Raw genomic sequence first — 14,329 nt, forward strand, 5'->3', positions numbered from 1 at the left:
GAATTTATTTTAGCCAAGATGTATTAATGTTATTTGATTTGTAAGAGATATGTTAGAATATGATCTACTTTTTTATTTTGTAAATTAGCTCTTGAGCTGACTGTATCTGCCTGTAACACTGTTAGCCAACCTGGTCAGTATAATGGATTTCACAATGTACCTTGGCCTGTGAGTGTATCTTTGCATAAATGCCCCTTCTAGTCTGTGCAAGAAGAAATCTACAGTGCTTTTGGAAGCAAAACTCCTTGCAGTAGTGTTTCATGTTTGTTGTGGAAAATGTATCTAGGAAGCTAATTTTTTTTCCAAAATTCCTAATTTGGTCATGGATTATTACTCCTAAATAAGAGTTTTAGCAACTGTTGCAGAAGCCTTGCTGTGTATTGCCCGGTGCTCATGGTGAGGACAATTTTTAAATGGTTGTGCATCTCAGTACTGGCAGTACTTTTAAACTGATATTTAGGAAGTAATGATTTGCAGTAAGTAACCAGTGTGTGTTTACAACACTATGCATGTTGGAGATAAAACTGTTAATGGAAATAAAAAGCCACTCGTGAAAACGGTTCTCCTACTTTCTCACAATTACCCTGCTTTAGTTATGGCTTTAATATAATGACTAACAGTAAATGAAATTTTCAGTCTATTACTATGTAGCAAGAGCAGATCACAGGTAGTGTAGAAAGCATTTTGTTTTCATTTAACAGGATACATGGTATCAGGTGGTGTTGATTGACATTTCTTGGATAGTGCTTTATACAGCATTTCATGCAAATCATGTTTGAATGAGACTGCTGCATCAAATTACATTTCTTTCAGATTTATAGCCCTTGCAGATGTGAGACAGAGCTTGTTTAGCAGCTAGCAAAAAGCTTTCCTTTTGAACACTTGCTGTTTTCACAACTTGATTGCAAACCTCTATAATTACAGCACTTAAGGTAGTGAAGGAATGATGAGCATTTTCTCTTATCAGATCTATAAGTAGTAGCAAGCAGATGCAGCATGAGAACCCTCCAGCTGTCAAATATTGTCAGGCTGGCATAAAGGGAATGCAGTTTAAAATGCAGGTGACATAATACCCAACATCCTCCATTTGCTAGTGGGCTTCTGATTAATCACGATTACCATACATTATCATACCATCAAATTTAATCATATCAATGAATTCCCATCTGCAGGGGGAGCAGCAGCAGCTAAACATGATGGTAACAGCTATTAAATTTGAGGGAAATAGATGGTCTGTAAATGCAGTAACCCTTTAACTTGTTATGCTAGTTCCAGTGTGCACATACTCTTTAGATATGAAAATCAAACAGAAAACTTGTGCACTTAATTTTTCATAGCTTTTGCCATTTAACTAATTGCAGTGTAAGACTACCAAGGAAATCAGAGTTGCAGAATTAAACTTTTTTTTTTTGTATTCATGACAGTAGATTTTCTACAGTTCAGTCTCAGCCTTAGTACCTGCTAAGCAGAGAACCAGAGAGTAGTTGAGGCTGGAAGGAACCTGGATGTCGGCTTGTCGACCCCCCTACTGCAGCAGGAGCACCTTCAGCTGCTTGTCCAGAACTGTGTCCAGATGGCTTTTGAATATCTTAAAACAGGAAACTACGAACTCTCTGGGCAGCTTGTGCCATGCTCAGTCACCTGAACATTTGAAAAGTTTCAGTTTACATATAAAAGTATATAAATAATATTTTTAATTGTTTTGTATTTGTGTTTAGACTTATACAAATATTTGCATGTACATATTTATATACGTACAGATACATCGGTTTTGATTTATTTGTATGAATGGAGTTTGGACTTGTTAAGCATTATAAGCAAAGCAAAATTTGTTATTGAAGCACACACAAACACATATTAAGGGCATAGTTTCATAGCCATTAATTAGGCACTGTTAAAGACTGTTTTGCAGATGTCAAGATTTCTCTTACAAAGAAATTCAATTACAACATACAATTGACTTCTTACTACAGTGCAGTAAGACTAATCTAGTGCTTAAATACTGAATGTAGAGCTCAAGTGTGTTTGTTAAAATATAGTCCTAGATGATAGTACGGTTTTCTTACTGTGCTGAGAAGTGTCCTTTTGAGGTAAACTCTGGTATATTTGTCATTATAATTAAAAAAAGAAGTCTTATCAATAAACTTTTTTTTTTTTACCTTCTATTCTTTCAGGTCTTGCCATTTACTTTAGCATGTGAATGGAAAAAATGCTTCATTAATGATATAGTACAAAGATGTACTACTAATTTCAGGAAAATGAGTTAATTTAACAGAGTAATACATGTTGACTGTGCCATGCACAAAGAAAAAAATATTTTCAGGCCTTTATCTTCAACATGTGAGCAGAACCTGCAAGTACATGAATAGCTGGGTGTGTAAAGTCCTCTCATCAGTGTTTTTTCAACATTAGAGATGTGTAAAGCATCCCTAAAATGCAATTTCTATACAGAATTATAGATAAGCAATGTTGTAGCTTAACATCTAAATAATCAGATCTGAAATGCCACAAATCGAAGTCTAAGTTTGCTGAAATTATGATATTTTCTGTAAAGCTGTCTTGTTTCTTTCTTTCTTTTTTGATGTAGGGTAATCTGAGCCCTTTTAGTTGAAAGGGGATGAGGAAGCTTCACTGCCCAGGCCAGATCTTTTAGTTTCAAAACAATGTGTTAATCTCACTCTTAACTGCACTGTCAAGCTTAGAATGTCATGTAGAAATTCTGAGTTTGATATCCATCATCTAATGCAATACTGGCCTCTTGAGTTTTGCTTCTAATCATTAGTGATGTGCAGGTCACCGAAATACATCAGGTCAATAAACTCTAACAATACTTCCATGTGATATTCCTTAGTCTCAGAATAAGTTATTCATTTTGTAGGTGTTTTATGCCAGTAGTTGTGAAAGCTGAAGAGGTCCAAAACCTACCATGCTTCTTGGAATTTATCTATTCCTGTTAGATAAGCTAGCTTTCAGCTCAGAAATATGGAAGATTATTTTTATTGCCTCAAGGTGAAATAGTTATAAACATCTTTCTTTTTCGTGAGCATCATCCTGGCACTAATGTCTGTTGCGCTCTTCTTTTCTTTCCTTATGTGTTCTGTGATGTTTCTATTTTGTACTTTATTTTTAAAAGTTAGGACTGTAAAGAGTGGTTACATGTTCTTCTACACCAGACCCTTGGAGAGGGCTATAAACTAAAGAGAAACTGAAGCTCTCAAATGAGTTACTTTTAAACATCAGTTGAAAAAAATCACTTAACTTTGTACTCTGAGCTTTGATTTTTCTCTACCCTCAAGCAGTGCAGCCTGCTACAACTTCATACTGTTTCTAGCACCTATGTCTCTTTGCTGTAGACACTCTTTCTTCATCCATACAAAAGGAGTGGATGGGAGTTTGGTTCTTCTGCACATCAGTGCTTTAGAATTTAAAGCCAAAGCTGGGATTCTGTCAACGGTATCTTTCCTGTGCCTGCATTTCTTTTTGGAGCATCTTCTGAGAATTATTTGTGAGTGGGACTACTTGTTCAGGTGATTTTCATTTTGTGACTTCCATACCATAGTAATAGAGAAGATGAGAGTCCAGGAAGCCTATCTACTGAGTGACCTATCCATTTGTTCTTTCCGGACTCTTCCACTGTGTGGTGTCTTTATAAAAACACACTGAAATTCTGAGCATTTTTACCTCCATTTGCAACATGAGCAAGTCTGTGCTTGATGTGTTAGGGGAGGTGCACCAAAACTTACTGGAAAGGAATTTACTCTTCATATGCAGGGAGTTTAATTTAGTCTCCTGAACTGTTTGGGTTGATCGCAACATGCTAAAGAACGAGTTAACCATCCTGCTTCTTTGTTGACCGTATCCTTTAGTTTCTTGATTGTGAGCTGGCCTAAACAACAAGCAATTTGTGTCTTCCTCCTTCCTTGGACTTGTTTCCCATGATGGTTGGATTCTATGTTGAAGCCTTAAGCACTGTGATTTTCCATACAGATTTTGTATGAAAATCCTGTTTTAAGATCACTTGTACTTCAGTGTCCCAATGGACTTTCTTATCTCCTGGAACTGTGCAGTGTCGAAGAGAAGCTTGTTCAAGTTACATGGCACATTTTAATATTAAAAATTAATTTTGGGATGGTTTACAGAAGTAATCAAACTGTTCTTTTTCAAACTGAGTTTACCTTAACATTAGAATCTGTGCTGTCCATGTACAAGAACTAGCAGTTGTTTCATTCTTAAATTTCACTGAATCATTTATTTTCTGTATACTATGCTCTGTAGGTCAAAATACTTTGAAACTTGTGTGTATAAAACTACAGATTGTATAATTATACTGTAAGTTTCTACTTGAAGAATTTTAAACTATATTAAAGATGCATGGAGGAGGGTTTCTTACACAAGAGGATGAAAAGTCAGTTCCTAGCACTGGAAGGTAGGCATTTTAGGAAGGCTTTTCAAAAAGTCTAGTAGCTGTTGAAATAAGAGGATTAACATCTTGTGACAGATGGCTATAGTTTTAATTGTCATAGGTTATAGTGGTCATTATTCTTTGCATTTAAACCATATAAGAAGAATTAACTGAGTGGCCCTGCTTAACTGTCAATGGGCTTCTCTTAGTTCTTTGCATTTTAAGTGAGATTAATAAATGAAAACATGTTGTAGAGGCAGGGTGTAATTTATTGAAAGATTCATGAAGTTTCAATGACATTGTTAAGGTATTTAATTAGTCTCGTGGAAAAAAAAGTGGAGTGACCCTTTTAGAGAAGCTGATAAGTCATATAATAGCTCTTAGATCCTCTTTATTCCTTGCTTTATAAGATTAACTTTGTGCTAAGCAATTTATGCTAAGTTTTCCCTTTTATTGGTAACCAAAGTTATCTGTGCTTCATGAATAGATTATTAGAGATAACATCATGTAATTAACAAGAGATGCAGAAAAGTAAAAGTACAATTTGTGTAAGAATTGTATGAGAGAGAATGTTAATTTCTTAACTAGGAAGGATATTTAAAGGGATAAAAGGAAAGCAAAATAGTGCAGTTCTTTGGAAGGATTAAAGTAACCTTATCTCATGTTCTTTCAGAAGGTAGGATTGCCTCAGCGTGAGAGTCATGTTCAATGAGCTATTCACAGCTCTAATGAATTGTAGACAAGTTTGCATTGCATTTTTTTTTCCAAAAGTGATTGATAACATGCGAGTTAATTGAATAATGGAAGTAAAAGAAGAAGTTGTGTAATGTGCATGGAAAATTGTATAAAAAGTCAATTTGAAGTATTGTAAATCATAGCACGATGGGGAGAAAGTGTGGATAGACTTTTTTATTGTCAGGATCAACTTTACAAAATTGAAGATTTAAGACAATAAAATACCTGTCAGTAGTACTTCACAGGGTGATTATGTGCTTTGAAGTATTTTTAGAATGTCTGTGATTGTGTCTCTTAAGAAATCCACACAGAACCCCATTTCCAGTGTAGCTTTCATTGAGATCTAAGTTCTTGCATTTGCAAAAAAAAGATGCATAAAACTTTATGAAGCAAAATGATGCTAGGATAAACTAAATGGTAGAAATGAGCACTTGCATTCCTGAAGAATCGAGAAGTCTGGCACAAAATTACTTTGATAGCTTAAGAAAAATCTGCATTTCAGTACATTGCTTTCATTGCTTGATCATTAATGTATTTTTTTTTTTGGCTCACACAAAAGAGCATATTGCAGAAAGTACATACTAAATTATCAATAATAATGATGCTAAATCAAAAATAGTAACACTGAATAATTAATCTGATAATGATGAGAAAGGGAAGCCTCTCCTAAAAAGCTGCAGTCTGTGCTCTTCTGGTTCTTTCTCATGCAGATGCTCGGTAACTCAATCTTCAGAACCCCTGTCCGTATGACTCAGAGGCAGCCCTGTGGGGTCTTGCTGGGAAGGCACATAAATATTTTGTCCCTTCCCCCAGTGTCACAGTTGGCCCCAGTTTGGGACTGGAAGTTAAATTTTACAGCCTTGACTGACTGTCTGAATTTGCAGTTCTCTCTTGCATTTCAGCTGAGCAATTTCACTTGAAAATAGGTGGTTTTGAACTGCGTGGTGTTTAAGTAGTTTCCAAAAATGTATCATATGGAGAGGTAGTAGTTAAAGTGATTTTTTTTCTTTTTTTTGTGATAATAGTTAAAATGATTTTTTTTGTAGGGAGGCTTAGTGTGTGTATTGAATAGTTGCTTGTTATTTGAAACTGTCTGCATAGCAAAACCATGAAAAATGGAGGTAACTACTGTGCATATAAAGATTTATTATGCATCTATGTTACAGTACGCTTACTTTATCAAAAATAGACCATTATGAAAACTGGCTTATGCACCTGCTCTTCATTAATTTTTGAAGTTAAATAACTGCGTGGTCTTTCTTACAAAATACCAGCGGTCACTTGGGGATTATTTGTAGCAAATACTTGCTGAATGTAGAGTTTAGTGCTAATGGTAAAATAATCCTCTCTGAGAATTATAGTTTGACTGCTGTTAAGAAGGAAAAAAGCAACCTCAGACCTTAATCAGTAGAAAACTGCTACATCACTTTGTACAATTTTTAGGACAGAATGTAGCATAAATAAAGTTGAAGTTGTAGTATGAGTGTATTCCTAGAAATTGACAAAAAGAAATATGATGGTATTTCAGAATAATGGATGAGTACCTCAAAACTTGGAAAAATATTCACTATATTTTGCCTTTCTTTTTTTTTAAATGTTTATGCTTGGAAGTAATAACTCTGATACACATGATACACATGTAGCGTGTGAAATTACTCCACTGCTGGAGCTTTCCTGAATGCTGGAAACAAAAGAAAAATCTCAGCAACATAAAAGCTGAAAATAGAGACTTCTCCCCAACTGTATTACAGTGATTTGTGGGCAGAATTTTAATTCTCTTTTTAGGAGTACTAAAAGAAATGCTGGTTTAGAAAAAAGAAGTGGAGGTCAGACATTTTTTCCTGACGTTAGAAGGAAGCAAATCGAACTAATTTCTGTTTTTAGAAGCAAATATTGATAATTCATTTTTCTGCAAATAGCAAATGACTTTGCAATTAACTTTCTGTGATTGGCCTTTGGTTATCAGCCAAGAAATGTGATTAGTCATAATTTACAAGTTCTTTAAAATGCCTCGTACAGATGTTCAAATCTGCAGGTGATCAAATAAGTGAGTATTGCTTAATGATACTCTATTGTCTTTATAGCATGCTGCTTTTACTATACATATGCTGGCATATACTTCTGTGGCTTCCCCACACTGAAAACTTTTTGATTGAAAACAAAGCAAAAAAACCCCACCATCTCAGTTCCATTGTGCATGGATAAGTGCTGTGGCAGGGAAGGGTCATTGCTTTAGTAATCACATACGACACCTCAGTATTAATGATTTCTGACAGAGACAACTCCTGCACATTGCAGGATATAGAAGGGATTTTCATGTTATTTTAAATGTAAGGTAGAGAAAGAGGGTTGGCTTTAGGATTCAGGAATGCTATTATTAAAAACTTACTAGCTTCTGAGTTTAACAACATTAAGTGGAGGGGGAACCCAGCATTCTGAACTGTGAGGAAGAGGCTGATAAGGAAGAATTAAAATTGTTTCCTTCGTGGTCTGATTTTTGTTGAACTGTTTTGGAGTTTTGACCCAAATGTGTGCTGTAGGATTTACTTTCTGAGGTATACTGTGAACAAAACCAGAGCAGCAGTGAATTTCAGTGCATCTTAATGGGATTTGCTTTTTTTCTGCAGTTTAAAGTCAATAAAAGTAGATGAGAGGTTGTATTTGATTCTAATGTCGTTGACACCTTTGCATCTGTGGGAAGCTTGGTACCAGTATTGCTTACACTTGTGGCAGTAAAATACCTTGCTGGTTGGTGGTGTCTGTAACTCTGTAATTACTCCATACTCTCCTTTTTGTTCTAAGTGTGACATTTTCTGATCTAAAATACCTTAAAGTTTTAGAAGTGAATAAAGTTTATTTCAGAAATGTTGAAACTTGTTTATGGTGGGAAATATAAATCTGCTCTCAGTGTGCATAGCATTATCAGACTTCTGTGGTTTAAGCTAATATGTTCTGCTGGTTATCTGCCTCATTTGGAATTGTTTTGCTTTGAAATTATCCCAAGACTTCCATTCTGAGACTGAAGTGCTTTCACTGTAAGGGTGAAACAGTGGAAAATACAGTTTTGTCCAAGGAATTGTGTTTTATGGTTGCTCCGTTTAAAAAAAATAATATATATATATATATATATATATTTATTTATATATATATTTGCCTAAATAGAGGCTGTTTCAATATTTTGAGACCTGTGTGAGATTCAGCAGCAATGTCAGCAATTTCCATTCAGATGTGATTTAGGGCTGCTTTGGAATGAGGTGCATCCAGTCATAATAATGAGGGTGCAGGATGTCAGGAGAAGGAAGTCTGCTGGGAGGAGGTGTTTATTTAAAATACAGATATAGAATCTCTTTTTTCCCAGTGTGCTCTCATTTTCTTCTCCTTCCCAAGCAAGAAAAAGAGAGGAAATGGCCTGTACTAAGTGCACAGGCAGGAGAGTCTGAGTCTGCATTGGCCAAATGGCAGCTCTTGATGGACTACCACAAGACAGGAGCAGCTGCTCGTGGTACAGAGCTGGGATTGGGAACCAGTGATACTGGCGAGGATGGCAGAATGTGTCTGAAGATCAAGTAGGATTAGGAGAAAACTAATTGGAAATACTGTTTAGAAGACTCTAGAGTTTCAAAGTAAAGCACTCAGAAAATAGGAGAAAAGCAGGTCACCTGCCTGAATTTTCTTCCCTCCCTAGGTGATATATGCTCATGGGACTGTGTGCTGTAAATAAGAAGTAAGATAAAAACCACCCCGTGTTGTGAAAACTGCCCAGGTGAACTGGTTTCTCCCCTGCCTCTGTTGGAACATCTGTATGCATTATGCAGCAACTAACAACTAACTGTCAGTTGGTTTGCTGGTGGCCTCCCTTGGGCTGTGTGGTTTGTGGGAACGCTGTGTATTCCCAGTGACTGTAAGAGCTGTGCTTTAATATGCTTTTGTCCCCAAGGCTTTCAAGATGAGGGACTGCCTTTAAGCCTAGTTTGAAAGGACCTTTGGTAGCTCCTGTGCGCAGTGATGATACAGATGTGTTTGGGAGCAAGGGGTCAGCATCCTTAAAGTTGGGCAGGCAGCCGGTGCTGTTCTCTTCAACTTGAGGGAAGGGCTGTACAGTTGAACAGGCTGGTTCAGCTAAACCTGGTTTGGTTTTGATGGGACAAATAAATGTCTCCATCCCAAACACTTCCCTCTTCCTCCAACTGCAACTGCTTGCAGACAGCCTTGGAAATTTGAAGGTCTTGGTGTTTTCTGTGGGTAACTGCCACTAAGTAGTATGTACGTTACAAAGACTGTCATGCTTGAGTGTAAAATGATGTCTTTTCACTAAATGAAATACCCACAGGAGACTGGCTGACTAGGAGCACTGGCAGCAGGATATAGAACCTTTAATCTCTGAGTGATAAAGTATTTACAGCTGATGGCTGTATAATGACATGAAATATGTAGTCTCGCTTCCAAATGAGGTCTTAGTATTTCAGATATCCCCTCTTAGATGTTTTCAAGAAGGCCACAGATTTAATATTGGTTTGATGCTCAATGATACTCTCATCATATATATTTCTGGTCCTTGTAAATCCCAGCTGTAGCTTATTGCAGAGTATTGAGAAGCAGCTTTGCTTTGTGCTGCTTTGGTGAACAGACTTCAGTAGCCAGGGCAAATACTTGGTTTTGCTGTGCAAGAAATTTTTAAACCAAAATGCTGATATTTTTGCTGTACAAATAGGATAGGGTGAGACTACGTATTTGTTTAGTTATGGCAGCCTGTTGGATAAATAATAAACCTTTGCTGATGACTGTAATTCAGTTCAGCAGGGAGTGTGTGCTCTGAGATCTGCTTATCTTCAGCAATGGCAAGTTTTAGGGTTTTAGATGAACACCAGATGGAGATAGAGCAGATGCCACCACTAATTTCAAAATTGTATTAAGTGGAAAACAAGAACGTGCTTAGATATTATGTTCATTGCTTATTTGATTTACTCATACATAATAAGGAAATGTTTGTGAATATAATGGTTTATGTGAGGCATGGCTTTTCTGTTATCAGAGGCTGTCAACGTCCTTTGTTAACCTTTGATATAAAAGAAGAAATGGTAATAGTGTAAGTTACTGACTTGAGTGTTCTTTCTGCAGAGTTCTCCTTTTGGGTTAAGGTTCTGCTTTCTGCACTACACAGACTCACTTGACATTTTAAAAAATAATGGTGAAAAGATAATTTTTCAGTCTTTCTTATAATGCTTCAGATGCATTATATGTAGACATGGGTTTTTTTTTTTGAAAGATTTCTTTAATTTTCGAATGCCACAATTCCCCTCCCCCGCTATAAGTAAAGCTGCTTCACTGCTGTAGCTTACATTGTACCAAATTGACGGCACAGAATAGCATGGTTTAAGAAGATAAATGTCAGGAATGTCTCCTAAAGTAGACATTCAGGTTTTTTTGGATTAATGGAAAAGAAGGTCAATAATTGCATGGATTTCAATAAGCTTGAGAATAAATGGCATTCCTGTGGTGCTAGTGATTATTAAAACATTGTGAATTCATTTCAAAATACTGTACCGAGCTCTAATATCTCTTCTATTGTGAAAGGATGACTCAGTAAGGGCTGCCAATTTGAAGAGATTATAGAAAGTAACTCCATAAATCAATTAGATTTTAAGAGGAGAAAAAGTTATAGCAGGCAAAAGATAATTCTCTGAATGGTGGTCTTTATTTTTGTCTCATTTAATAGGTCCCTCCGGACTTCCAGCAGCACACACCTGGACCTGTTCCTACCAACTTCTCCCAAGCACCACGACTGCCAATGCAGGATCAGTGGAGGGGGCCACCTCCCCCTCCTCCACCTCTCCCTCCTCCACCTCCTCAGGACAGAGACCCTTTTTTCCTAGGAGGTAAATGTTTTCATTTCAATTAATGTACAAAACGTACTTTTTGTGAAGTAAACATGCAGTTTGAGGAAGAACCTGAAGGCCATATTCGATGTAGCCTGACTAGTACATGCCAAAAATTCCAATGACCTGATCTCTTTTCTCCTCTTTTAATGTTGTTTTCTGTTGACGTATTTAGCTACCATTGATTTACGTATTTATCCAAGTACAAACTAAAATTAGCATCGAAGTAATTGCTGCAAATTGTTGTAATTTGTTATATTTTAAACACCATACTCTCTGGAGTATGTGTATGCTATAAGAAATCTGTTAATATTAGCTGGAATGGTAGAGCATAGCAAACAAAAGTAGTTTGTGTGTATGTAGACTTATGATTAACACCTGTATGTAATATTTATATATAACGTATACGTTATATACATTTTTCCTGTACTCAGAAGGATTTAAAAAGTTGCTGGATATCTGATCAGCAGAAGTTCTACAAGTTCTTACGTGCTTTTAAGCACTAATTTCTGTAACCCATTTCTAAAAGACATTCTTAATTTCTCTTGTTTTCAGTTGTACTGGTGCTTTGAGCATCAATTCCTCTTAAAGACAAGTGGCCCAAGCCAGAGAAACATGACTTTGAAATTAAGTCTTAAAATTAAGAAGTCTCATGTTTTTGCTTTTTTAAAAATTTCAGGTTACTTTTCAAAACGAAATGTTTGCAATTCAAAAGCACGACTTGTTTCCCAAGGATGCTTTGTCATTTGATTTCTTTCCTGATTCCCACAGATCCAAGATTTCCCAGCCATCACTTGTTTGAGCAGCGGAGTCCCCCACCACCACCGCCTCCCCCGCTTCTTAACAGTCCGCACCCCGTCCCTACCCAGAGCCCGATGCCCTTCAGCCAGCCCGGGCCGGCGTTCAGCCAGCAAGGACAGCAGCCTGTATTTCCCAGAGAGAGGCCACTAAGGCCAAACATACAGCCTCAAGGTCCGGTGGGAATTCTCCACTTCAACCAGCCGGGTTCAACAAATCCACGGCCCTTCATTCCTCCGAGACAGCAGTTCCTACAAGCCCCAGGACAGCCCTTCCTCACGGCACATGCACAGCCTAACATGCAGGTACAGATTTGTGGTAGGGAGGGGTCCTAAAAAAGGTGTTTCAAGTGGCCTAGTACTGTGTTGTACCCATCTTGATGTATAGGAGTAATGCAGCTAAAACTGAGTTATTTGAAGTAACAGATATGAGGCAGATTTACATATAGTACTTATTACTTTGTCTGAAAAAGTGATTTGCCTTGTTTCTTCAGTTGCCAGTACTCATGTGTTTCTGATAACAGTCTACACACCAGCCCTGTTTCTACAGTAAAGTTACAAAAAACACCACGATTTGCTTAATGCTGCTGGAAGCAGACAAGTTGTAATGTTGTTTGCTCCAGCATCGTATAGCTCCTGACATTCCTTTAGCTCCACAGAGGTAGGGAGGGCTGTCCCTGTGCCCCGATGTCCCCGTCCTACTGACGGCAGTCCCGGAGCGCCCTCTGCTGCTCAGCCCCGTCTCTCAGCAATGAGCTAAGCCTCCTGCTGCCCGAGAGGGAGCTGAGCTGCTTGCTTGATATTTTGGGGATATTTTGCAGAGTGATGCACATGGCTCTGTTTACTTGGAGGGTTTTCTTCGTGTTTTGACATAGGGAAATCTTGAGGTCTGGTGATGTTTATTTGGGGAAGGAACAATTTAAGGAATTAAAAAAAGAAGGAAGGAGAGAGCAGAAAGCTTTTCATTTGCCTTTTTCTACTTAAGCTACTGACTGTGTAAATATAGAACTCCTTTACACAGCTTCTGTTAATCCATTTTTCCTCTCAATATATTTTTGATTTAGCTTGGTCCATAGCTGCTCACAAGTTCGTTGTTTTGTGGACTTGGGAGGCTGGAGCTGCTTTTTTGAGAGGTTATTACTTTGAAACTAAAAGCAAATAATCTTTTTCTTCATATGAAGGGTCCCTTGCATCCTCCATTGCAGCCTCAGCCACAGCCTCAGCCTCAGCAGCACCATCACCAGCAGCAGCATCATCACCAGCAACAGCAGCAGCAACACCATCATCATCTCCAAGGGCCACCACAGCCCTTGATGCCCATGAACCAACCACAGTTCAGGCCTCACATACAGGCCTCGCCGCAGCAGCCAAATAACAACAGAATGCAGTGTCAGCAGCGGCAGGGTCCAATGAAGCCAAGGCATGTAAGTACCACTTAGTGTTATCTTACTTAATTCTGCATGGGCAATAAAACTTACCACGTAGTTTTTTATTCCCATTTATTCCTTCTGCTTTGTCCCTTTCTTTTACTTTTTCTTTTTTTTTTTTTTTTGCTCCCTTCTCTACCTTGGTCATTTTATAACCTACTTCCACAAATGCATGTCTATCTTGTACCTTTTTTTATTTCAGTATCCAGTGTTTTCTTGATTTGGCTCCAATAAGAGATTATAAAGATTTTCCAAGAACTGTCAGTAAAGGGTTTTGGAGGATAAGTTTGCATTATATTTAAAACTGCAGATAGTCTATGACTGTGTGGGAGCCCAGTTCTTTGACACTTACTTTGGTTTGAAGACCTCTCTCAGTAGCACTGCAAATAAGTGGTCTGGTTCACATGGTACCAGTAATGTCCTGTGAGTTTGCAGCATGTTCCTTTGCTAGGTAGGTTGGGGTGACATAGCAATCAGTAGCAGCGTTCAAATTATTGTGACTGTAGTTGAGAAGAATGATTTTAATTAAGAAAATAAATCATAGTGAAGCCAATTTCTGAGAAAGATGTTAAATAAGTTATTCAGTGTTGCTGTTAATTAAAAAAAAAAAATTAATGTGCTTATTTTCATACTTTCTTCTTCTTACATTAAAAACACAGTGCCATTTTGAAAAGTTTGTTTGTTTGTTTTTGACAAACAATGTTGTTGTGAGAATCTGAAACAGGAAACACTTCAGTCTGACTTTAAAAGAGAAACCTCACATTTTTTTCCTTCCTGCTTTTCAGAGCACACCCTCACAAAATATTGTCAAGCGTCCAAATCAGCAGCTACAGCCAACTGCTCCAAGAAATAGTAACTTGCGGGAGTTGCCCATAGCGCCGTCACATGCCCTGGAAGTGAGCAACAGCAGGCGAACCTCTGCTCCAGCTGCTCAGGTCAAACCCATTACCAGCACAATGTCTGCCTCCAAGACTGTAGCTGGTGGTGGAAACCCACAGGGAAGGCCTGAGATGAAAGCTAAGGCAGTCACACCAGTGGGCCAAGCGAAACCAGAAGTAAAATCAGAACCAGAGGTAAGGTTGTTTTTTTTTT

General features: G+C 37.7%; 1 protein-coding gene across 1 annotated transcript in view; it reads left to right on the plus strand.

Moving 5' to 3' along the window:
* RBM33 (RNA binding motif protein 33) overlaps positions 1-14,329 on the plus strand; it is a 94,408-nt gene that overhangs the window by 42,382 nt on the left and 37,697 nt on the right. The window contains exons 11-14 of the mRNA XM_031554017.1: positions 10,854-11,013; positions 11,785-12,116; positions 12,992-13,234; positions 14,023-14,310. Of these exons, the coding sequence (XP_031409877.1) occupies positions 10,854-11,013; positions 11,785-12,116; positions 12,992-13,234; positions 14,023-14,310 (1,023 nt within the window). The remainder of the gene's footprint in view (positions 1-10,853; positions 11,014-11,784; positions 12,117-12,991; positions 13,235-14,022; positions 14,311-14,329) is intronic.

This window comes from Meleagris gallopavo, chromosome 6 (genome assembly GCF_000146605.3).
Source record: "Meleagris gallopavo isolate NT-WF06-2002-E0010 breed Aviagen turkey brand Nicholas breeding stock chromosome 6, Turkey_5.1, whole genome shotgun sequence".
NCBI lineage: Eukaryota > Metazoa > Chordata > Aves > Galliformes > Phasianidae > Meleagris > Meleagris gallopavo.